Source organism: Dicentrarchus labrax, unplaced genomic scaffold, assembly GCF_905237075.1.
Source record: "Dicentrarchus labrax unplaced genomic scaffold, dlabrax2021, whole genome shotgun sequence".
In the NCBI taxonomy this organism is placed as follows: domain Eukaryota; kingdom Metazoa; phylum Chordata; class Actinopteri; family Moronidae; genus Dicentrarchus; species Dicentrarchus labrax.
The window spans coordinates 24,752,056-24,777,875 of NW_026136723.1; the positions used below are offsets into that span (position 1 = coordinate 24,752,056).

At 41.1% G+C, this 25,820-nt stretch overlaps 1 protein-coding gene across 2 annotated transcripts in view; it reads right to left on the reverse strand.

Moving 5' to 3' along the window:
* Positions 1–1,243: 1,243 nt before the first annotated feature.
* Positions 1,244–25,820, reverse strand: part of atp1a3a (ATPase Na+/K+ transporting subunit alpha 3a) — a 29,652-nt gene continuing 5,075 nt past the window's right edge. For both annotated transcript variants that reach the window (XM_051390303.1, XM_051390302.1), the window contains exons 3-24: positions 16,403–16,516; positions 15,148–15,207; positions 14,653–14,856; positions 13,499–13,612; positions 12,623–12,757; positions 11,877–11,994; positions 10,866–10,954; positions 10,400–10,579; positions 8,717–8,915; positions 7,912–8,156; positions 7,594–7,786; positions 7,274–7,449; positions 6,877–7,013; positions 6,577–6,727; positions 6,281–6,449; positions 5,813–5,967; positions 5,119–5,242; positions 4,696–4,841; positions 4,253–4,383; positions 3,628–3,729; positions 3,349–3,440; positions 1,244–2,827 (exon numbers count right to left, since the gene is read on the reverse strand). In XM_051390303.1, the coding sequence (XP_051246263.1) occupies positions 2,799–2,827; positions 3,349–3,440; positions 3,628–3,729; positions 4,253–4,383; positions 4,696–4,841; positions 5,119–5,242; positions 5,813–5,967; positions 6,281–6,449; positions 6,577–6,727; positions 6,877–7,013; positions 7,274–7,449; positions 7,594–7,786; positions 7,912–8,156; positions 8,717–8,915; positions 10,400–10,579; positions 10,866–10,954; positions 11,877–11,994; positions 12,623–12,757; positions 13,499–13,612; positions 14,653–14,856; positions 15,148–15,207; positions 16,403–16,516 (3,063 nt within the window). In that variant the 3' untranslated portion in view covers positions 1,244–2,798. The remainder of the gene's footprint in view (positions 2,828–3,348; positions 3,441–3,627; positions 3,730–4,252; positions 4,384–4,695; positions 4,842–5,118; positions 5,243–5,812; positions 5,968–6,280; positions 6,450–6,576; positions 6,728–6,876; positions 7,014–7,273; positions 7,450–7,593; positions 7,787–7,911; positions 8,157–8,716; positions 8,916–10,399; positions 10,580–10,865; positions 10,955–11,876; positions 11,995–12,622; positions 12,758–13,498; positions 13,613–14,652; positions 14,857–15,147; positions 15,208–16,402; positions 16,517–25,820) is intronic.

Genomic DNA, 25,820 nt, shown 5'->3' on the forward strand with positions numbered 1-25,820 from the left:
TGTAAATAAACGAAGCAGTGAACAAACCATGATAAAGCAGAGTTCATAATGAGCTGGCAACAGAGGAAGCCAACTAGCACTTTAACAACCTACAATGCTAATATTGTTGATCAAAAGCGCATTCTCAACTTTTGGAAACAATTTCAGCAGAAGGATCCATGTAGTACGTTTTCCTGGTGCTTTTGATCATATTGCATGTTCTTCTTCAGCAGGAGTGGCCCAGCTGTCATGGAGTTTCCTTTTTTTCTGATCCGGGTTAGTTTAAAAGGTTGTTATTGAAAGTTTATTCTTGATCTTGAGCAGAATAAACAAACCATTTAGCAGCAGTTCTGGAGCTTTCAGTCGTCAGACATGGTCTTCATTAGAGGACGTCAAATTGATATTTTAGTCAAGAATGAATTTTTTATCTCAAACTTTTACAGGAACTCCTTAAAGCTGCTATAATTGATATTTTTATAATAACAAATGACAATGTGAAAACAATGTGAAGGGGCAGCTCGTAGAGATGAATTATCACCTGAATCTGTGACTCCCTTTAGCGTTACAGAGCTTTACAGTGAATTTCAGCTCATTGTTTTGCTGTCCCACAACCAGAAACAGCTAATTGAGAGTGAATATTGGACTTACATTCATCAGCTGGACACAAACAGGACTCCAAATGAATGATAATGTTGCTCTGCAACTAATGAATGTGTAGATAAGCAACTGTTTGCCAACTACTTCACTATATCAACTTAAACTGTGCTGTCAATGCAGTGATCCCAACTTACTTCCACTGCCTCCAAGTGGCCAAATATCTATATTACAAGTTTAAAGTGCTGGGAGACAGGGACATTGAAACATCCATTATATTTTAATGACAACTGCACAGCTTCCATCTGCTGAGGAAGATCATGTGACACAGGCTCTAAAACGGACCTTGTGGTGAGACTGTCGATGACTACAGTGCTCATGTTAATATTATATATATATATGTATCATGTTAATATAAATCTGATACCTGTTAGGAGTTGTTGAAGTCCTCATCTGAGGGTGATGTGTTAATAAAATCAATCGTCCATCATAGACCAAAATGTAGCATCTGGTTCTTCAGTCTTGCTTCATACGTCTTCAAGTACCTCGAGCCACAAAATGTCAACTAAATGATGTCTCCTAACTTCATGGCCTATGTGCAGACATGTCATTTGTAGAATTTCCTCTGACATGGTGAAACTCTTTAGGTAGAAAACAGTACTGACATAAATAAGAGTTGGTCACAGCATTTATTTCCATTTTCTGACAAAACTCCACACAAAAACAAACTCGAGACCAAGCTGAAAAAAGAGATCCTTCTACTTTTATTTCATTTTCTTTTTCTGCTGCTGTTTTGCATGTTAAGGTACAGTGCCTTATTAGGTATTTCCACTGATTTAAATAATGAAATTGGAGAGAAATCTCTTTTTCCGAGGACACAGAAAGATTGTATTTTTTTTTAACAGGGGTGAGGTTGGGTGGGGTTGAGGGGGGAGGTTGTGGGCCGGGCGAATAAGAGGAGGCAGGTAGTGAAAGTGGTTGGAGGTTTACAAGGACGGAGGGTTTTTGCACGGTGTTCACAAACAGACAGACAAACAGGGACAGATAGACAGGCAGTGTGAGGACGAGGGGGTGGGAGGCAGTCAGGAGGTTTGGGGTAAAGGAGGAGTGTGAGAGAGGAGAGGAGGAGAGGAAGAAGAGGAGAGGAAGAGGAGGAAGAGACGGTGTGCTTTGTCATGTCCGAATGAAAACAAGCAGCTCTCAGACCCACTCCAAACTTTAAAAAAAAACAACAGAAAACGTAAAACTTTACGAACAATTTTGTTTTAAAAAAACAGACAGTCGTCTAGTAGAAAACAACAACAACACAAGCAGAAAATAACACATGGGGAGGGAGGAAGGGGGGGGAGGAGGGAGGGAGGGAAGGAGTAGAAAGGGAACCATTTTTTCCCACTCTTTTGAGGGGTGTGTGAGTGAGTGCTTACGTTTTATGGTGAGATTGATTCTTTATTGATGGGGAGGACGAAAAGGAGGAGGAGGAAGAGGAGGAGGACGGGGAGGGACAGAGAACGGCAGTAGAAGATTGGCAGTGAATAAGTAGAAAGAGAAAGAGAGAAAAGGAGGGAAGAAGTAAAGTCGTAGTAGGCGAATGGTAGGAAATGGCAGTGATTAGAGAGCTGGATCTGGGTGGCTGTTCTCTGACAGGAAAAACAAAACAACAACAAACAAAACAAAAAAAACTGACGCCACCCACGTGCTCAAATCGCCAGTTGGGAGTCTAGACGGGAGCTGCCATGTTGTCGTTCTGCTTGGCAAGAGTGATCGCAGTGGAACAGTCAGGTTTTTGTCTTTAATTCTTGTAATTCTGTTCTTTATTGTCGTCCACGCAGCTGTGTAGTTCGAGTACACACGAAGAGTGGCTGCAGCTGACAGTGCAGTAGTGAGCTTCGGCACAACAGTGTTACTGGCAGACTAGTGCTGTATAGAAAAAAAGGGGACAGAGGGACAGAGAGGAGAGGGGGAGATTTACAAAACCACCCCATCCTCTCCTCCTCTGTACTTGGCGTTTGATTGTTTTTTTTTGTTTCTTTAGGATATGAGGATGGGAGGGTGGAGAGGAGGAGGAGGAGGACGGAGGAGAAGTAAACATAGTTTTCTTGTACAGTTTGGATATGGTGACAGGAGTGGAGGGATGGATGAAGGGAAGGAAGACAGAGGGGGGAGATAGAGAAGGAGGAATGAGTTCAGGGGAAGGCGGGGTGCGAAGTAAATGATGCTCTGATAATTTAGTAGTAGGTCTCTTTTTCCACCCAGCCTGTAGAGACGCAGAGGAGAGAAGAAGAGGGAAAACACAAAAAAGAGAAAGAGAGAAGAGTTACCTATCAAACATTTTATTTAGTGAGCAAAAATACTATTTAAAACTGTAAAGTCTTAAGCTGGTATTTTCATGCACAATGTCCTAAAAACCTGATGCAGTGGTACTAAATATATAAATGATGATCTGTGAAATGTATGACTCATTTAATGTTTTTCAAAAGGGTGGGGTGGGACTGAGTCCTAAAGCCCGGACATGAGTTTGCACTTTTGCACCTCTGGTTCCATCTCAGAGTCAACAGGTTTTAGGTTAGACGCCTGAAATAAGTTCTGTGGTTAACACAAGTCTGAGAGATTTCCTGGTTTTGTTCTACAACATAAAATTTGTCAGTAAATACCCTACCTGTGAATTTGGAAGCTTTTACCTGCCTTTAAAAATGGCGGGGGCTAAAAAGTTGGTACTGAAGCTACAGTACATGTATACAGTATGTGTGAGTGTACTGTATGTGTGTGTTGTCTTACCTCCGGGGTTTCGGCGAAGGATGAGTTTTCGGATCTCATCGTAAACAAAGATGAGGAAACTGTACGGGAATGCACAGAACCACCAACTGGGCCTGAGAGAGAACAGAGGGAATGATGGAGAGTAAGAGCAGTGGTTAGGTTAGAACTGAGAGACAGTATGAAGAACACAGTACTCATTGAATACTCATTACCTGTCTCAAATGGAAACAATATTTTGTTTGTTACTGACCAGTAAAGACTGTGATCTGCTGTTGGCTTGTTAAGCTCACAGAGACTTACTTGAGTGGGTACATCCGTAGTGCCACATCCATTCCTGGGCAGTAGGACAGGAAAGCAGCCAGAGCTGTTTCCTCAAACAGGCCAAAGATCAAAATCTTATTCCTGTGAGAAGATAAATGCAGAAAAAGGTGGTTAATTACAGCACACATGATGGAGAGAAGAAAAGATGAGATGTTATCTCGCCTCTGTTCTGCTCTTCTATCAACAGAGGACGGCAGCAGTTTCCATCTACATCTACTTTTAGATCATAAAATGGCTTCATTTCCTGCAGAATAGAACGATATCTAGTGGCAGCTGTGGAAAACTGCAACAACCGAACCGAAGCAATGCCTCGTCGCCACCACAGCCCCCCTTTTTTCCTCCGCTTTTCTTCTTTCACAGACAAGTTTAATGCTTACACCTGTTTTTGTAACTGACACTGTACTTCAGAGAAAAGACTGTACAGCGATGGATGGACATATTCAGATTGACTTAAATAAAAGTACCAACACAACAATGTATAAACCTTTAGAAGAGAGAGATTTCATTGCCATCATTAGCTACATCATAGGTTGTGTGTACAATAATGTTTATTTTGTGGAGCATTATTCAGACAAACACATCCTCATACAATGTTCTGACTTACTTCATGCCCTGCTGGAACACAGAGTTACGTCTGGTCTTGCAGATGATGACATCTGCCCACTGCACCACCACAATACTGACGAAGAAGGCTGTGTGGCAAGTGAACTCCACAATCTTACGCTGCTCGTAGGTCTGTACAGAGAGAGAGGTTCAGGGAAACAGACGTGTTATGTCGGGGCTTCTGTCACTGTTAACTATTTACATAGATGTCGGCTGGAGCTGTTTCTCTTCATTTAAGTCAATGTTGTTTTTTATCATTTAAAGATCACTGCTATTAAATTAATTGTAAAGGAAATATTTTTTCACAAATAACTTTGAATAATATCACAACACACAAGAGGGGAATATCATGATATTGTATCAGGTCCCTCAAACATAACCCCTCCACACAAGTGAACATAACGGAAAAAGGGGAACACTGATACTGGGTCAGGTCACTCATACCCATTGCTGCCCGTAGCTGTCCTCCAGGTCATTGGTGGAGCGATCGTCCCAGTTGAGTCGGATGCCAACAAGCTCAGATGGCAGAAAACCATTTTCAGCCATGATGACAAAATAGGCAAAGAACCCGCCAAGAGCTTGGATCATACCTGCAGACACAGAGTTTAGTCACTCATAGATTAGGTTTATCTGACAAAGTAAAATCCTATAGAATATCATGATGTGATGATATACTATAGAAAAAAAGGGTTGTTTGGATTGACTGGCCATCAATGGGAACTGGCCAAAAAGCAAAAAGAGTTGTTGCATTTAAGTTTTTTTAATTAAAGTGCTGATGATTTAAGGGTTATAAAATGCTACACACAGCACCTTTTACACTGTTTACAGTCTGTATAGTATGTTGAACAATATAAACATGGCACCTACCAATCTGTCCATAGGCGATGCTGATGAGTCTCTCATTGACCAGTTTGTCCCTCAGTGGGTTTCTGGGCTGGCGCTTCATGATGTCACTCTCTGCTGCTTCATAGGCGAGAGAGATGGCTGGTACCTGACAGAGGAGAGAGAAACAGAGAGAGATGTTGTTATAATGCTGATTTGTGACTTCAGTGAAATCATTTATTTATTTATTCTAACATGCAACACTTTCCAAGCATATAAAACAGTGCTGGTCCTACACCGCCACCTAGTGTCCTTTCTGTGTACATCATTTCAGGCATAAACTTGAATAGTAGCATATAGAATGTAGAGAATAGCACAAACTTGACCATTATTACCTGACTGAACACCTGTGTGTGCTACCCTGATGATAATTACCAGGCATTACTGCAAATATCTGCCACCTAGGAAACTGTGTGACATGAATGTATACATTTCACGTGTTTGTGTACAGCTGAGCTTTACTGCTTCACTGTGCATGCGTGAGTGATTAAGGTTTAAGCATGCAAGCATGTAAAAGAGCTGAATGTGTGGGGCCACCTGTGATTGGAAAAGTGGGTTCACGCATTGGCCTTTTTAGCGCGTGACTGGGCCTAAACACATTAAAGCCGTGAGTATGTGAGTGCGTCTGGCGTCTCACTGTGTCGTTACCTGGTTTTGTCGGTATGTTTGCTTCCCTTACCATGTCAGTTCCCAGGTCGATGCAGAGGATGGTGATGGTGCCCAGAGGCAGTGGGATGTTGACCAAGATGAAGAACAGGAAGGGGGTGATCTCTGGGATGTTGCTGGTCAGAGTGTATGCAATGGACTTCTTTAAGTTGTCAAAGATCAGACGTCCTGTAGGGATGAAGGTGGTGTATAAATAAATACAGGCTGCTAAGCTAACACTACTAGCTTTTAAATATAGAACACAATGTTACTAACTTATTAACACAGAAGTACAAAATTTGTCTTGCTGACAATATTTTAATATGTATTTCTCTTTATGAAAAAAAATGACCTGCTTATGTCATATGTATTGAAATTGGAATGGAAAGTATATTGCAACCTACATGATTTTCATCTGGAAATCTTAGGTTTACTCTTAGGCACGGTGCTAAAAAACATTCTTCACATCCTCCCAGCTTCACGTCTTTTGTTTATCCCTCACCTTCCTCTACACCAGTGACGATGGAGGCAAAGTTGTCGTCCAGCAGGATCATGTCTGCAGCTTGTTTGGACACGTCTGAGCCAGAGATTCCCATGGCAACACCGATGTCAGCCTTCTTCAGGGCAGGAGAGTCGTTCACACCGTCACCTGTCACAGCCACGATGGCACCCTGACAGAAAAGGATGATACACAATTTAGGGGTTTTTATTCCCTATTCAATGCTAAAAATGCACTTTTTTTCCATTACATGCTTGTTTGCATATTTAAATTTAACAACTGTGTTACAGTAAATGTACCTGTCTCTGGCAGCCTTCTACAATGATAAGTTTCTGCTGTGGGGAAGTTCTGGCGAAGACAATCTCTGTGTGGTTCCTCAAAATATCGTCCATCTGATCCTGATCGAGGTCTTTCAGATCTGTACCATGGATCACACAGGCCTTGGCATCCCTACACAACACAGATAAAGCAAAACACTCTTATACACTTCTGTATACCAAGTAATAGAAGCTACTGTCAAATAAAAGCTGCTAAAAATTGCAAAAGCCTACATCCCACTTCTGTCCTGCGGTGCTGTGGCAATGCATTTTCTGTCTTACCTGGGGTTGACCTGGCTGACAGGGATGTTGAGGCGTGCAGCAATGTCTTCCACTGTCTCGTTGCCCTCAGAGATGATGCCCACACCCTTAGCAATGGCCTTGGCTGTGATCGGGTGGTCACCGGTAACCATAATAACCTGAAATAAAGGAGGAGGAAGGAGATGAAGAGGTAGGAGATGAAAGGGAAGGAAAGTAAGAGAAGAAAAAAACAACAGGATAGGAGGAAGAGGATGAGATGAAGAATGAAAGGATAATAATGATGAGTATGAGTTGAACAAAAATAATTCAACTCATACTATGCCAAAAACAGTCTATGAAATTTCTCTAAAAGTGTGTGTGATAGTCATCCACAGCCATTCATTCAGTCATTTAAATGCAAGCTGTGAAAGGTGCCTACCTTGATGCCAGCAGAGCGGCACTTGCCCACGGCGTCAGGCACGGCAGCACGGGGAGGGTCAATCATGGACATGAGGCCTACAAAGCAAAGGTTGTCTGTCTGGAAGTTGACGTCATCTGTGTCGAAGGCAAAACCTTTGGGATACTTGTCCTCTGGCAGGAACAGATGGCAGAAACCTGGAGGAACAAATTAATTGTAAATAGAAGAAAGGAAGATACTTTTCAATAAGATACAGAATATACCGTTATTGCTAAGCTCTAATTCCAAATCATGAACTTTTGTTAAATTACCACTATTTTACTATCTTCTATCGTCCTTACCCAGTACTCTCTCTCCGAGGCCTCCCAGTTCCAGATAGGCATTCTGGAAAGCCTCTTTCAACTCATCATCCATGGGCTGCTCCTTGCCCTGCAACATGATGCTGGTGCAGCGGTCGAGGATCCTCTCTGGGGCTCCCTTCATCACCAACAGGTAGCGGTTGTCACTTTCATCTTCACCTTCGTGAATTGAGAGCTGATGGGAACATATTTTAGTGTTATTATTGGAACCATTTAAGATCTATGTAGCCTATTTACTACGAATATCTGTAGATGGTATGCATTATTTCTTAGTTACGTGAGTAAGCAAAGGGGGCAGACCTGGTACTTGTTGGTGGAGTTGAAGGGGATCTCGGCCACCTTCTTGTTCTTGTCCCTCATGGCCTTGACGGAGCCACAGGACAGCTCAATACACTTCAGCAGGGCTGACTCAGAGGCGTCGCCAGCCACATCACGCTTAAGGATAGGCAAAGATTCCTGGCCAGCCTTGAACACAGCACGGTTGCACAGAGCAGCGACGCGGGCCAATGACACCCATGTTGCGGAGCTTTTGTCAAAGGAGGAGCCTAGAGAATGATAAAAAGGACAAATGAAAATGTACTGCCAGGTGTCTCAACTTATCCCAGTCACCAAAAGGGGGCAGCCACACCCAGGAAACCAAATTTTTCTTTTTTCTTTCAGAAGTTGCAGACAAGGAGTAAAATTATATCTCAGCCTGAAAAAAATTCTTTTCTAGTCTATGGTTTAAAATGAACAATTCATGTAACTTAACATGAACTGCAACAGAATGTAGATCCATTCATTATCTTGTTTAAAATGGTGAAACCGGCAGCCAGTGAAAAAAAACACTGCACGCTCAGAGTGTGCTATGTTTAGCAAAGGCAACCTCAGCAACAGGGAGCAATCTCTCTGAGTGATTACTTGATAAAAACTCGAACTTAAATAACTTGATTTCAACCAAACATACAGTTTATGAGTACTAGGAATTTTACAGATGTTCATTTTGGATGCTAGTAAGTAATGCTGCCATAGAAAAACTAAGGTCATCACATTCTTAATATTTTACAGAGAGACACTGTTTTAATGCACACTGTGTGAAATCAGGAGAGAGAGAGGGGAAACTCACCAGACTGGTCCTCGGTGGTGTCAGCCTCGTGGATCTGGTTGTCGAACCACATGTGGGCCACGGTCATCCTGTTCTGGGTCAGGGTGCCAGTCTTGTCGGAGCAGATGGTGGAGGTGGAGCCCAGCGTTTCCACAGCCTCCAAGTTCTTTACCAGGCAGTTCTTACGAGCCATTCGCTTAGCAGTCAGTGTGAGACACACCTGAGAGAGGAGAGACGAGAGGGAGGAAAGCAAAGAGGGAAACGAATGGCAGAGAAAGAACACAATGGCAAGGAGAGAAAGAAAGACAGGAGGAAAGGAGATGTTGACGATAGAATAAGACAAAAAGAAACAAACAAACCAGAGGAGAAAGAATTAGTAGCCATCTGGTAAACTAACAGCACAGGTGAACATCTCCAGGTGTTGAACTAACTTCTGCCAATGAGCAGATACAACAGTGTCATACTGTACCTGAAATACTCAACTACGCCCATAACCAAAAAGCCCTGACACCTGGAGATGTTAATCTTACTCACTAAAATGTCACTCTACAGCACAATGCACTAAAATCAAAACCTATTTACAAAAATAAAAGAACAGCCCAAACAGCGATGCAGAAAGAATATGTGGCACAAATGAGTGAAGCAGTGAAGCAGAGCAGCGGTGCATTATGTCATCATGCCAAATACGGCAAGACCCATGGGCCAAACAGAACTAGCCAAGGCCAAGCAGAAGAGGCCGAATTCAGTCATTAGTCTAGTATCATTTACATTAGCTAGTTGTTGTCATTGCAGATAGCACCGAACTGGCCTGGAAAAGAGAGAAAGAGAGAGAGAGAGAGAGGATGATGGAGAGAAAAGATAGAGACACACAAACAAATATGGGGCTGCCTTGGGAGAGAGAGAAGAAAGAGATGGAAGGAGAAAATATAAACGGAGACAAAACACCACCTTCACCACAAAAACAGATACCGATAGGACACACAGAAATACAAGATACACACAGAGATGCACACGGACATACTGCAACATCACAACACACAAACAGAGATACAAGAAGCAAGGACAAAATCAAACAGCAGACACATGACAACAACAGCTAAAACACTGAGAACACAATCAGACATGGGTGAAACTACAAACGGCTTGAGGATTCTCATCGATTTACCGTTAGGACTACCTGTATTATATTCAGTAGGTTATTATCTTAATAACAAAATCTACAATAGAGTGTGGCTTATTTGTGGGCTAAAATAAACAAACCATCATTGTCTAACTTTTAAAAGCGATGTTTGTGAGTTAGGTTCTGTTTGGATAGAAAAGGGGGCCTCAAATAGTATTTGTCAAAAAATAAAAAACATTTAAAAGCTGTTCCTGTTTTGGTGAGGAATCATTGTGAGTCCAAAAGAATGTACATTTTCTGGGATTTGTTTTTAGCTTCTTATATGAAAATACTGTTTGACCCAAGTCTACGCAAAACACTGAGGAGAGACAAAACACACATAGACCGTAAAGAGAAACACACAATAAAAACAGCTCGAAGTGAAGGAATCATACAACAACTTTGTAAACAGTTGAATTACTCACATTCCTTCAGTCCCTCTCAAAGACTAAAAACACAACTAATGATCACACACACACACACACACACACACACACACACACACACACACACACACACAGTTTCTAATTTCTCTGTCTACTCACAGTGACTGTGGCCAGCAGTCCCTCTGGCACATTGGCGACAATGATACCGATGAGGAAGATGACGGCCTCCAGCCAGGTATAACCCAGGATGATTGACAGGACGAAGAAGCTCACGCCGAGAAAGACAGCCACGCCTGTAATGATGTGGATGAAGTGCTCGATCTCCTTAGCAATAGGCGTCTGAGGAGTAGAGGAAGATGTTTGGATTGATTGAAGAAGATGATTGACTGTTTTCACTAGACTGCTAGGAGTTATACTAAAACTAAGAAACTATATTTTATGCCAAGGTACATGAAATTACTTCATCTGATCCAGAACACTTACTAAACACAGGAAACTTCTTAGGTAAGTTGTTGTTTTTACATTAAGAATGAATATATTTATGAGCAGCTGAATAACTATTTTAGGAAGCATCCTCCATTATATGGCTTATAAATGATACAATGAATAATAATGATTATTGTACCTTGCCAGTCTCCAGACCTGAGGTAAGAGTGGCGATGCGGCCCATCACTGTACGATCACCAGTACATACAACGATGCCACGTGCTGTTCCTGGAGAAAAAGAGGACAGAGCGGGTTTTGCGAAATAATCTAATACTTTATCTGTTCTAGGAAAGAAAAAAGGAAATCCAAATAGAGAAAAAAAGAAACAGACATTGAAGAGGACCGCACGGCCCTGCAAAGAGTGGTTTGTTCAGCTGAACATAAAATAACAGGTACTCTACCTAAAGGATATTTACACCAGCCACTGCAAGGATAAGGTTAGGGGGGAATCATTAAGGATCCCAACAACCCGGATAACAACCTTTTTCTTTCCTGCTGTAATTGGAAAGAAGGTACACCAGGCCGGTATATCCTATCTTATTTAAACGCACAAACTGAAGGAACTGGCGAGATTACATTTCACTACTATTACATATATGATCTCTATGATGTCTATATGATTAAATGTGAAAAAAACTTTGACTGACTGATACCTCAAAAAGAAAATATGCAGACTGTGAGTTTAGATGAATGTCTGGATAGACTGGACAAAATGATGACGAATGTCCACCAGAGGGTGCCATGTATTATAATTTTCCTATTCTATCATTAAGACGACCACGTTGTGAGTTGCAGGACCTGCCAATAATATGAGGAACTGAACAGGAAAGGAACAGGGATGAAGTTAGAGGGGGTCACACTTCCAGTCTCTGAGCTCCCCTGATGACCAGTAATCACTGATCACTCCTTCATCAAACCAAACACTTCGACCGTGACCTACAGCGAAAGCTAATGTGTAGCGTCTTTGTTTGCACAACTACCTGAGCACTGAGCCAGAGCAATACAAACACACGCATGCAGCTATATGAATAAATACACACACACATATAGAAAAGTCTATGCAAGACGGACAGTGTTATTACTTGTACAGGCGATGAATACGATGGTAATTATGATTACTAATATTGGATGGAGGTTATGGTGATCTTACCCTCCACACAGTTAGTGGAGAAGAAGGCAATGTTGCGGGTTTCCAGGGGGTTGTCATGGGTACAGTCTGGTGACCTGGTCTGGGGCTCTGATTCACCAGTCAGGGATGAGTTGTCCACCTGGACATTTGGTATGTGTGTGAGAGAGGGGTAGAGAGACAAAGAGGAAGATAAGGTAGCGAGTAACTGGTTGAGTGTGTTCATGATAAGGTGAATTCCAGATAGAGACAGATTGTATGTGTTTGCTCTGTTTTAATTTTCTTTGTTCATGCTTGCTGTGCCTCTGATTACGGTTTGTGTTGCTGTGCACAGGTCTTTTGTGTTTTAATACAGACATTACATTTCATAAAAATGTAACTTCCCAGCAAACATTCAGAGAGTGATTTGAGGTTCATATGTGGGCCTGCAGGAACACTGAAAATCTGTGTGAATTCAGGATGAAGATAAACAAATGATCAGTTTTTGTCCAGCTAACAAAGCTGTTTTAGTGTGAATTTCATATTTATATTGTGATGTTGCTGAGATGTTTCAGTTTAAAACACAACGCAACCACATTTTCACAGTTGGCCGCTGAAAGGGAATAAGCTGAAAGGTAGTGTGTTTACTTGTAACAAATCCAAGTGCTTTGTGTAGCACCTGAAAACGTAACACTCAACAGACGCCTTACTCAAGGGCAACTTTACAGTAGCTGCTGGTTTCTTCCTTTGGGTCACATGAATACAGGAGTGTATCTGTGCCTGTAGCTCACCTTGCAGCCGTGGGAGGAAATAATGCGGAGGTCAGCGGGGATCCTGTCTCCTCCTTTCACCTCCACCAGGTCTCCTGCCACCACCTGCTCAGCATTGATCTGCATCTTCTCTCCCTCACGGATCACCAGGGCTTGCTGGGAACACAGAGAGAGAGAGAGAGAGAGAGAGAGAGAGAGAGAGAGAGAGAGAGAGAGAGAGAGATGTGTAATGCCATAAATAACACAAAATCTCTGTAAGTAAAGTATTTAGAGATAGGTCAGAATAAAGGTGAAACAGCACATCAGTTTAAAAACTAAAACAATTGAAAGGAACATCACAGATCAAGAAAAAATTAATTGTGTGAAAGCTGTGACAGCATGATACTGTGGCATGCAGCTTTATAAAAATAGAATCAAACTACTAACTCCTACACACTGGTCCTTTAATCTACAATCAACAACAAGCATTACTACAGGTCTTATTTAGAAGAAATTATTTGCTGTCATCTCCTGAATATAGTGATATATGCCTTTCTAAAATAATTTAACAGCAATACATGGCCTTTTATGGGTTGATAAAATTATCCACCTTTAAAACTCAACATGTTACAATAAACTGATTTATTTGTAATTGTATTTCTTAAGTTGATGGCTATGAGAATCTTAACACAATGTTTTCCTTTTCCCAAAAAATAATTTTCTTTATTATAATGAATACTAATGAATTGGCAAGGTGTTCCTACAAAGACGCTTTTTTGGTATCTCTTTGGTCTTACTTCCACTATCTTCTCTTGCCAGTCAAACTTGTGCAAAACTTTTACTGTAAAACCAATAAAAAAAATAAAGGAAAAAAAAACATATCACAATGTCCTGGTTGAAATATTGAGTGTCCATTACCTGAGGAACCATGTTCTTAAAGGATTCCATGATCTTGGAGCTCTTTGCTTCCTGGAAGTATGAGAAGCAGCCAGTGATGATGACGACAGCTGACAGCACGATCCCCAGATACAACTATAAAGAGAAGGAAGGAAGAAAGATGACACTTTCATATTTAATGCAGTAATGAATTGATTGACTTCACCTTTATCTAAAAATATATCACAAAGGAAGAGAACAATAGAGAGAGATACATACAGAGACTAACTTGACCTCCAACACTGGACTGTAGAGGAGTCTGAGAGGTAGAGAGGCTAATTAAGGAATTTAAGGCTTTTGTAAAGTTTAAATTCTAGAAATAACACAGATAGTTATCAAGCCTTTCATTATATTGTTTAATCCTGTAGCTGACAGCAGCATGTACTTTGATTTGGTCCTCTGGAGGCCATCTACTCATTTGTGGTTTTAGGACTATTCTAGTGTATCCATTGCCTTTTTATTGGATCACTATTACAAGGTCTAAATCTTTTAAATCATCCCATACAGCACTCCCATCTATGTCCTATATCACCTGACATAACTGTAACTGTGTGTGTGAATTTATATTGTGAGTGTGTGATACAGTCTGGTCACACATGCTGATTCGTTGCTGTTGTTGTTTCCGACCCTGAGTCTTCCCCTGTGGTCTGAACCAAGTATTTTGTCCTTTCATACTGTGTGTGTCATCACCGTTTAGTCAGTCCCCGGCTCTACGCTGCGCTCTGACCCAGCTTGAAACAGTGCTGACCCATGAATGCCCTTCTCTTACCCTGCCATTACCAACGCCAGGAGTCAAATGCCCCCTGTGGCAGGCCCAAAATGGATGTTAAGAGGATGGTGTCTGTCACACTAAAGATGGTTTGGCTGGCATGATTCGGACAAACAGCTGACACATCCTTTATCACTAACACAGACACATCCCCAAGGAGTAGTGACTCAGAAAATCGCTTTTTGAGTGATGTGCTGGCAGCCATAGAGCACGCACACAAACACACTAGTGGCAACTCATCGTTCTCTATGTGCTAACCCCCTCCAGTGGTTTTTGACATGTGGCTCCTCTCAGGTACTGCACAAACAGTGGCGGACTGAGAATTAATTTTATCATCATCCATCCATCCCTAGAACTCTCCACTTACGTTATCCCCAGCGGGCTCGTCCTCTGTGGCAGCCTGGATGGCATAGGCAAGAAAGCAGAGGATGGCACCGATCCACAGCAGGATGGAGAAGCCACCAAACAGCTGGCGACAGAACTTGACCCACTCTGGGGTGGTGGGGGGTGGAGTCAGTGCGTTGGGGCCGTCCCTGGCCAGGTACTCTGCTGCCTTGGCATTGGTCAAACCCTAAGAGGGGCAGAGGACAAAAAGGAAGATGGATTAAAGGAGAGATGGATGAGCAGAGACAGTGAAGAAGTAACAAAGAAAGTAAGAAAGGAAGGAGAGAGGGGAAAAGAAAGACAGTGTTGTAAATGGGACACACTAAAATAAACTCTACAAAGTCTAAACAGATTTTCAAAGAGGTGTCCTGACTCCTGACGGGGATATCGGCGTAAATTGAATAACTGTTGAATCGTCAGCACTGTGTTAAATCTGGACAAAAACAACCGTGATGGTGGAACTGATCTGAGAACTCACCTGGACAATATCAGTGTTGTATTTCCGGCAAACCTCCTCAACAGACATTTTGTGTTCTGTCTACAAAGAATTAAAATAGAAAGTGAACATCAACAACCTGTCAGTTATCATGTCATTTCAAAACTGCATTCAAGACAAGTAATACATGTGATCTAATGATACTATAAACCAATGTAAAACGTTACAAATTTTGAATATTAAGGTGTCCTGAGGAATTTTACTCTTGGAATGATGGACTAAAATATGTTTCTGAAAACAAACATCTGAGGCAAATAATAGGCAACAATAGTTCCATGATCCACCCCCTGGTGGCATGGTCTGCAGAGGCGAGGCAAGCATGTAACAATGTGGAAGCAGACTCTCAGTTAGAACAACAGCGCTCAAAGCTGGCAAAAAGGCAAAGGGGCGGCAGAAGCTCAATGTGTAGGGACTTGGCTTGGGAACCGGTTCAAGTCCCACAGACCACAAAATATGGAGTGTGGACTGGTAGCTGGAGAGGTGCCAGTTTCACCTCCTGTGCACTGCCGAGGTGCCCTTGAGCAAGGCGACCTAACCCGGGGCGCTGTTAACGTGGCAGCCCCATCACTCCACCATCTCTCCCCCTGTTGCATGTCCACAAGTGCATGAAGTGTGTATTTCAGCCTGTGTGTGTATAAAAAAGAGTGAAAAGAACAATTTCCCCTAGGGAATTAATAAAGTATATCTTCAAAGTTGTCCAAGACAAATGAGACAAAATCCTTTATTTTGTATTTCTTCCTCAGAGAAGTTTGGGTACCGTTTTAGTAGTGTTAAATAATACTCTGGAAATCAAAATGTGTATCTGCCTCAGTTGTTAGTTTTATAACAAAGGGATATCCTGAGGGTTTGGCTTCCTGCCCCATAGAAGAGCAAATCCTTCCACAACAGGATTAAATTGCTCTGGCATATTACATCAAACCACACTGAACACTTCTGTATGGCAGCTGCAAGGGAATACTACGTCTCTATTATCTCCTTTTAAAACAGGGAGATTAGATTACAGTTGGATCGTAGCTCTTTGAATGCTGGAGTGAGGCCAGGATACGCTATCTATGAACTCCTCACCACGCAGCTGGGACTTCAAGGCTTTTGTTATGCCTCACTACTTATGCTTTGATTTTGAATGAGATTTTGGGTTGCTTGTGTGCCACCAACCTGGTAGTAGGTGAAAAGAAGCAACCAAAATCATATGACATATTACAGCGAGGTCGCAGGAAGTAGGAAACTGTGTACTTACTATGGGAACTTCCTTCTTGAGGTCGTCCAGATCCTTGCCTCCCTTCTTTTTGGGTGACTCCTTCTCATCCTTGTCCTGCGTGGTGGCCACGCGGTAGCTGTCCGACCGTCCATACTGTAACACACAAAGACATACCGTCAAATGACTTTATTACACTTTTATTATTTAACTTTTGAACAGTCGACACCCTAATCCTTGTTCTCACGGCCACACAAGAAGACGTCCGCAGCAAATTACTACACACAATTCTTCAACAACACAATCAAAACTTCACCCTTTATAAAATGGAATCACCACCCGAAAGAAAAGGCAATAAAGTCAAAGCAAAGAAAGCCTTGACTGTCCCACTTGTAGGTGTATCATGAACACCAAATACACTTTCACTTAGGATTACCATTTTAAGACCAAGTTAAAACATCTAGATTGAGATCCAAACTTAGATGTAATCCCCTGGTGTGAGAAGGGGAACTTGACACTTCCTGATTAGATCTGGCATCATTAGAGCACAGGCCTGTCTCAAGAGCTCCACTTAAACTGCAATTCACACCTCTACTGCCCTTCAGAATACAGATGCTGTTGCTGTGTCTGAGAGGAGGTCAGGAGAGAGTGAGATCCAGGGAAAATGAAGGGCATCATGGAATATTCAGAATCGCCAATACCCTACATTAGTGTGTGTGGGTGTTGGAGCCATTTCTGTCAATTTATGAAAGTGTGTTTAAGTGTGTGTATTACATATAGACATATTACATCTGCTTGTTGAATAATGGACGTCGGGCAAAACCTGCAGCTTTGTTTTATTTAATTATAATGTCATTACTATTATTATTAGTTTCAGTGTTCTAAGATTGTCTAAATGCCAGGTCCTGTCAAGAATAACATCCTGGGGGAAACATTACATACTTGTAATTGTTGACATGAAAGAGTGAAATTAAAAATGAACAGAGGCTTTTGGCAACTTCAGTCCAAAACATACAGGAAACTGTGTATTTGGACTACTGAGATATGGCAGCAGGAAAGCAACTAAACATAAATAAAGGTAATAAAGCTTATAAATGTTAGAATAAATACATTTCTATTAGTGACTTGACTAATCCTTGAAAAGTCTTAATGTTGGTAAGTGAGTATTCCCTGCATCAGCATTATAAGGATATAGCTACTTTGCTCCAACAAACCTAGTAGCCTAAAAATAATGCTTTGTGTGTAAGCCCCTTGCTCATATGCTCCTGGGGGATTCGTTTTTTCTCAAAACCCAGCATGCACCTTCCAGGATGAACATGCTGAAGGTTTCTAGTAAAGCACTAAAATGTCAGCCAGCCACTCGGCTCACCACTGCATTGCGGAAGGAAGGTGTTCTGATTTTAATATTTGTCACACAGGTTTATATCAAAGACTGATCATTTTTCACTGAGGTTCCCACTAAGGCCAGAATGTAAAATTTCATGACTTACACTTAATTTCTTTGAGCTTACCCATTTCTATTCTTTTACCCATCAATGGGAATTATTAAACTCCCTGTCTGTCGAAGTATGCCTAATTTCATGCTACAGATAGAACTGTTGAACTAATAAACCCTCTGCATGTGTTTTTTGTGTTTTTCTTACTATGAAAAGTCAAAATGTCTGCTGTGAGAGAGGGATTTAGAACATAAGGCTGCTGAAGAAAAATGTACTTTTTTCTGTCCAGTGTGAATACTTTACAACTATACTATACCTCCCTTCGTTTAGTTCAATCAATCGTAGCCCAGTCGGAGAATATGATGATCTAAATGGTTCAGCCGAGTGCTGGGTGGTGTGATCAAAGGTTTGTATTTCAGTATATCACATAGTTCCTTTAAAACATTTTTTCATGACTAGGCCTTTAAATATATAGTCAGATAATCAGAAGTACATATAAAAACATTTTAATGTGATCATGTGTATGCTGAAGGCTTTGATTACTAAAACGTTTTCTTGGCCCCAACAAAATGATATAATATATGAAGGAATCAGAAATGCATAAATTATTTGCATAATGGAAACAACTGTTATTGTGCCAACTGCAGCGTACTAAAATCAGAACTTAATAGCAAAAAATTATAGTCCAAAAACTTTAACATTGCTTCCTTTTCCAAATATGATTTTACAATTGTTGTACAAACACTATAAACTGACATAAAGTACTTTAAGTAACTAAATGTTTGCAAAAGAAAGAAACCAATTGTTGTGTGCCATGGTGTTGACCTGTTCAAGAGAGTTAGTTTTTATTAGTTGTGTTATAAAGTTATAACCGTTAGTAAACGGGTACACAGTTAATAGGGCTTCCGTCTCAATATAGCTACATTGCTTGCCCCGACAACAATACTTCTGCCAGTTGAAGAGTTACAGCAGCTGTTTCCACTATGAAAGGAAATGAAATGCTGTATGGTTCAATACTAATTCAGCCACTTAACCACTGATGGTCACAAATGGATGTGTTTTTAGAAACAAAGACACATGAAGACGATTTATTACATACTAATTGGGTTTAGGAAATAATGGAATAAGGTGACGCATGGGTAATTTAATAAATCTATTGCTAGAGGAAATGTAACTCACTACATTTCTGAGTTTTAATAGCCTGCTTAACCTTATGAAATTAATTTAAATTTCACTTTGAGCCTAAACTCAGCTGACATTTCCGAGGAGTATTTTCATGGCGTGCAGCGGAAATGTGTGACTACTTTGAACCAGGAATATATTTTGACTTTGACATTTGCTCATCACTTCCCTCCAACCCTAATACAAATGTGAGAGCCTGTACTGTTTCTGTTAGATTCATATTCTGTGTAACCGTGCATGATGAGAGAGGGGAGAGCGCACTTATTTTGGGAGAGCTCTTATGTGGATGAGTCTAATCTGAGAGGTTTCACACTGATTTGATGGCTGTTTTATGCTGTTTACTGTTTTTTTTCCTCACTGGATGAAAAGCTAGCAGGATGATGACTTATTGAAAGCCAACCAAACACATGTTTTACATCCTCTTATCGCTATACATCTCTCTGTGCATTGGTGTTTAACTTTAGTGTGTGCACATGTGAAATAGTTATTTATAATTATTAATTATTAATTAATAATTATTTATGTATGTAGTGCATTTTTTCTCATGAATGCATTATTTATGTACCGTTATAAGGACAGACTAATTTGATATCAAATATGAGGCCTCCAACAGCAGGCATTCTGGTCAATTATGTTGTGTTCTTTGTTCACTATATTCATTGATTTTTTTCTGTTATGTCCTTAATTTAAACGCAGGCAATCTTGTACTTTTCTACCTCTGCCCTAGAAAACTATAAACGTTTCAGAATTACATCAGACTAAATTCTAGTAAACTGTTATAAATTTCCATGATGGTCTAAATGCTGTTTTATAGCCTTAACATGTGAGCTGTCACAATACCAAATTAACCAGGACTAGTCCGATATTTTGGCATAATGATTGTTTAGCTCACACTGATGGCAATTCGTGCCAGAACTAGTGGTACTACCCACAACAACAATGTGCTGACCAATGTGCCTTTCTGGACAGGTAGGTATGTCCTGGTTATGGCCTTTTGTGAAAAATATATAATGTTCTCTGTGGAAACTCTTATTGATGGTCAAGTGTATAGAGTTTTTGAAAGATTGCTTTTCGGCAGTGTGATTAAGTGACAGTTACAAAACACATACGTAGCACACTTCAGTCCCAGGAGAATGTACTATAGCATACTCTGTATTTTGTCATTTTGCTGAAAGCTGCACATTTTGCTGGCTGTGTAAACCTTGTACTAAATCTTAGCCATTTGAAATGAACGATATCATTTGATGGACATCCGATTTTAAGTGTGTCATTGATTGCTAACTTTAATGTCATAGAAAATAAATAAAAAAGATTTTATGCAACAGTAGGGAGGCAGCAGTGTTCACTTGTAGACTACGTGCCACAACTGAACGGCACAAACATAAAAATAACATTGGCACAAGAAGTTTGATATTGGCAGCCTTAAAAAGCTGCAGCTTGAAAAATCCATATTGGTATTTTTGTTGCACAGTGTTTACATATGTGCATTTACTGTATACAGTGTAGTGTATGTACAACGTCAATATGCATGCTGTATGTTTACTTTTTAGTGTTCTTCACTGATACTTAAGTGCAGTTGTGCACATGTGTTTATTTTCTGCTTGACTGCAAACGTGAGCATCTTTTTCCATGCTTGCCTTTGTTTGTGTGTACCTGTGAATCTGCAGCAACTGTATGTTTGTGTGTGTGTGTGTGTGTGTGTGTGTGTGTGTGTGTGTGTGTGTGTGTGTGTGTGTGTGTTGCCATCTGTCAGGAGGCACAGTGTTCCCCCGGGCAGTCACGTCCAGCAGGCCGTCAGATTACAGTTGTTTACTATACTACGACAGATTAACCCACTGAACAGTAATAATCCTCCTCCATCACTCTCTCTTTCTCTCTCCCATCTTTTCAATCCCAGTCTCTCATTCATCCTTACTCACTCACTTACTTACAATGCTGTATTGTCTTCTGCATTTCTTTGGCATAAATGCACTTAATCATTTTGAATGTGTTTGAATCAACACAAAGGCAATGACCCAGTCAAGGAACATTATCAGATTACAATAAGTCACACATTATTACTTTTACTTCTCTTCTTCCTCTTACCATCTTCAACTGTTCCCTTAGTGAGAAGAGTTAGTTTATCTCTTGTATAATAATTTCATAAATGTCCTTTTATTAATCACTGTTTCAAGTGTATAAAGTATTTGTATCCTTTGGTTTCACTATTTTATCCCGGGGGAACAACCACAACACAACCACTTGACTAGATCACTGTGTGACTAAGCATGAAAATGGTGGCATTTTTAGTACATGTGTTTTGTATCCGATTCAAAACAAGTTCCTTTAGTGTTGTTACGGCCCTGGCCGTATTATTAGTATTATGTCATGGTATTGGGTTCGTCTGTGGTGTGTGTTGGTGTTTTTGTCCCTGTTCCTCTGCAGGAGTGTGCAGCCTGTCGATTGTAGATCTTTGACGGCAACCCGTAGGTCAGCGCTGACTGGTCCATGCCGTGGGCTCGGCTGGTGGAGTGTCGCCTGCTGGTTGGTTCTCCCAGGGAGCCGCAACATCCGCCGGGGATTCAAAACGCCGCACCACACCGAAGCTCTCCGACAGAACCTTCAGCAGCAGCATCCTTCTGTCCTCGGTTGTAGAGTGTGTGTTTTTGCGATAGAGTGAATTGTTACGATCTTAGTAGATAGTGTTTTTGTATGATCGTGTTTAGTGAGTATCGTAAGGGTGAGCTGCCATTTTCTTTGTACTACTTTTCTCCTGTTTTTCATTAGGATAGGGAGTTAGGTTTAGTAACTGTATTTTATTTATATTGCATAGGGATTAGTAAGGATTTTTGTTTAAGGAAGTTAGCCCTGTTTTGTTTGTTGTTTTGGCCTTGGTTCACCCTGAAGTTTGTTGTTTAGTCTTTGTTGCACTTTGTTTCACCTGTTTGTAAATAAATCACATCACTTGATTGTTAACACTGTGTTAGTTGTTCGTTTGGGAATCGGGGTAGAATTATTGGTTCATTTTTCATCACACATTTATGTGGCGCTCCTTCCCCCTAGACAGGGGCGTAACAAGTGTCTGACTTTAACTTAATGAATCAGGATCATAAGCCATAAACTCAATGGTCATATTTATGTGCCATAAAAAAGTGTGCTATAATTTGAAAGATTCTACGAATAAGGACCTCAGAGTAATCACTGACAAGAACCTCTGCTCTCACTGCCACAATGTTATTTTATCAAAATGAGGTAAACGCAAAAATAAAACACCAGAGACTATTGAAAATGATCCATCTTGCAGATGTTCATGCAGTGTCGCTGCTCTGACATGAGGAGCTTTTATTTTTGAAGCATTTGCTACTTCAGTTCCTCCTCTCCTCTTCCCTTATGCTCATGTGTGCATACATCCATTCAGGATGATGACAGCAGAGGCGACAAGGCCAACTTCTTGAGCAAGTAAACACAGACCCTTCAGTGCTGCAGGATCTTAAGATGTATGAAGTCACAGGAAGAAAGAAGCCTAATACATCTGCACACTGGCAAATGCAATAAACACCCAATTTGTATTATTACAGTTAGATTTGCTTGGGAAACTGACAGCAAGACTGGCACAACATTTGTTTGAAAATGCAATCTATGGTTGTTTGGTTTTCTGGCCCAAAATGCACTGAAGAAAAATCTCCTGGGCTCCATTGAATAACATTTTTTTACAGCCCACAGGGGACAGGTCACATTCACACATTTAGGGCTCTATCTTGCACTCAGCGCAATTGACTTTGTACACTGGCGCTTGTATAATTCCTATTTTGCACTCGACGCACATTGGAATTTTCCCTCCACCGACGCACGTCCTTAAATTAGGGAATGAATTTGCGCTCCGGGGGGCGGTTCAGCGAAAAGAGGAGGCGTGTTCATTGTTACATTGTTTTGATTTATTGTATGGCTGTGCTACATTTATTTCATGTCAATAATGACACTTCTCGGTATTTTACGGCCCTGACGAGAACGTCGGTCTCCTCGGCTGTGAACCGCTCCTGGCGTGCGCCTGGCAAATCCGCCGTTATAATAGCAATCCGCCACGGAACAAGCGCGCCTGCTTTTAAAGGGAATGTGAGATGACGCTCTGATTGGTTTATTGCACGTTACGCCCAAACCACACCTATGACTAATGTAGCTACTTCAGACCAACCCATTTTAGATTTGCACCGGGCGCAAGAGTCATTTATCCCGCCGGCATAATAGCACCAGCGCCCGAGATCCGCCCACAAAGCTACTTGCGTTTTGCGTTTGATATTTGCGATTCAGATCGGCAAGATAGGGCCCAAAGCCTGTTCTCTGTCTAATTACAGGCTGAAAAACCTGAGGAGTTTCAGGAGCATCCAGATGTTCTGTGCTGAGCTCCAAGGCAGATTGTACACGCTGAACATTTGTAGTATGCTCTATCTGCTGGTATTCTGTACCCAGGCTGGCCTGCAGCGCAGAGTACCACAGGTCTGAGAAAGGCTGGATAAGCCATTTTTTAATCTGCTGCAATCACTGGTCAAATCTCAGATCTCAAACAGGGACATTTTGATCTGTGCATGCTAGTATGGATATTGATAAATACATGAAAGGTTTCAAAATGAACCACGATAATTCATAAAGCTGATATGAACTAAAAAGTGTAGATAAGGAAACAGATTTTCTCATTTCAAAGTGAGCGTTATAGTAATCATATCCGTTATTATGGGAAAGTGCCTTACAATTAACTATAATGAGAAAAAGGGTAATCAATTATGAAGATAAGTATCGATAAGATATAGATTTTTAAATTAATTTCCATAATTTTAATTAAGTTGATTACGTCATCTGTCATTTTACACAAAAACTGTGTGATTGCTGTATCGTTGCCTGTTTGAAGTGCTCCTGTCTGCCTATATGATTATTCCCAACCAAGCAAATGTACACTCTAACAGCGACTCTATACCATAAGACCCTGGTGAAATATCCACCAGCTGGCACTGAATCATCTGGTATTTAGCCATGTTTAGCGTGTGGTATTTAGCCTACTTTTCAACTAAATCTGATGATGCTCCAGTGACCAAAATGTCTCATTTTTGGCTCAGATTCTTTGAATGAAAGGTCTTGCTACTGTCTGTTGCCTCCAGGAGCTCTGGCTCTAGTAGCTCTGGTGGTGCCACAGTGGCTCATCACAACCACACACATAAAGAAATAGATTATCACACAGATCAGTGGACTGACCGACCTAGAAAATACTGATGGACTGAGTAGCGCGCGCACACACACACACACACACAAACACACACACACACACACACACACACACACAGTTAGAGGGGTCCTCCATCATCTATCCCTCCCTTCACCCTCCCACTTTGTTTACATTCTCCTCCCTCCAGGCTGCCCATCTGCTTCTCTGCTCTCTTTTACTCTGATCTACTCATCTGCACCAAGGTTTAATCAAGAGGACAGTCTGAGCCACATTCATGATACAGAGTGTGTGATGATGAAGCTGTGTTGTAACTTAGCAAATGTGTATTCACAGACAAATGCTGTTAAAAGCCACAGTGAAATACTACATCAGTTTGATCAACTTGCCTCAGTATTGGAACAGTAGAGGCTTAGATGGCTGTCAGAATACAAAAAACAGACCACAGATTTTGTGCAGTTCCCCACCATTTAACAGTGTGTCACTTCCTGCAGTGCAGTGTCTCAGAGTGCGATAGAAAATGGCAGTTGTTGACAGAATCAGATTGACGGCGTCTACTTCCAGTGGGTTGATAGATAGGAGATGTGAGGTTTCCTAGCAACATCCAATCCACTGGGTCCATCTAAATAATTGAAGCCAACTGTGGGGGAGGGGAACGGAGGGGGTATTGGAATGTTTTAATGATGTACTTAATGTGAAGGTGTGTTATGTAATACTGCTGTGATGTGTATAGAGCAACTGTTGCAGTGTATTCTCACTCTCTCATCCTCCCTGTCAGTTCTGGATGGTAGGGTTGCATGAGGCCTGGAAAACTACTAGTTACCCTTCAGTGCACCTCAGTCACCCTGCAAACAGGAAGTGACGTCAAAGTGACCTCACAGTGCACAATGCACTACATAGAAAACAGAATCAATTCACACACTCACACACAGATGGAAACAAGTAAGAGACAGGAGGCTGAGAGTCAGTACTGATCAAATATTGACAGACTGGAGCAATTATATAACAATATATGGTGTAACTCACTACAATTACAAACGTATAATGAAGTGTGCATTGCAGTAAATTCAAACTACAGTACGTGTCAGGAAGCTATGTAGCTGTGAATAACTTGACTGAGAAACCACAAGATTAGTATGCCTTTATTCCAGTCTCTAAAGCCCAGCTTCAACTCATGAAGTCAGCCCCATCACTGGAATCACATAGCAACAAGATTACTATGGAAGCGCCTGCTTTGTGCCTGCATGCATGAATTTAAATGTTATCTTAATGCATTCTCATGTGTAGGTCTGTCACGATAACTACTTTTGTGTAACGATACATTGTCCCCGGAAAAACTGCGATAAACGGTATTATGAAGACCATTTTATGCCACTGATGTAATGATAAGCATTATAATGCAAGTACACGCTTATAAAACATTGAAAACTGTCTTGTCATTCGGTAACAAAGTAAATCTCATCAGCGGCAGTGCACCAATAAGCATGCAGCAGTGTGTCCAACGCAGTGCTGGGCGGTATGACCAAATATTCTCAAGCTTTTGGTAACCTTTCATCGCAAAGGCCTTTAGATTGCACTGACCAAATCTGAAGTCGATCCATTTAATTCCTCAGGGGGAGTTTGTTAAGGTACAATAAAGATAAATCGCCAA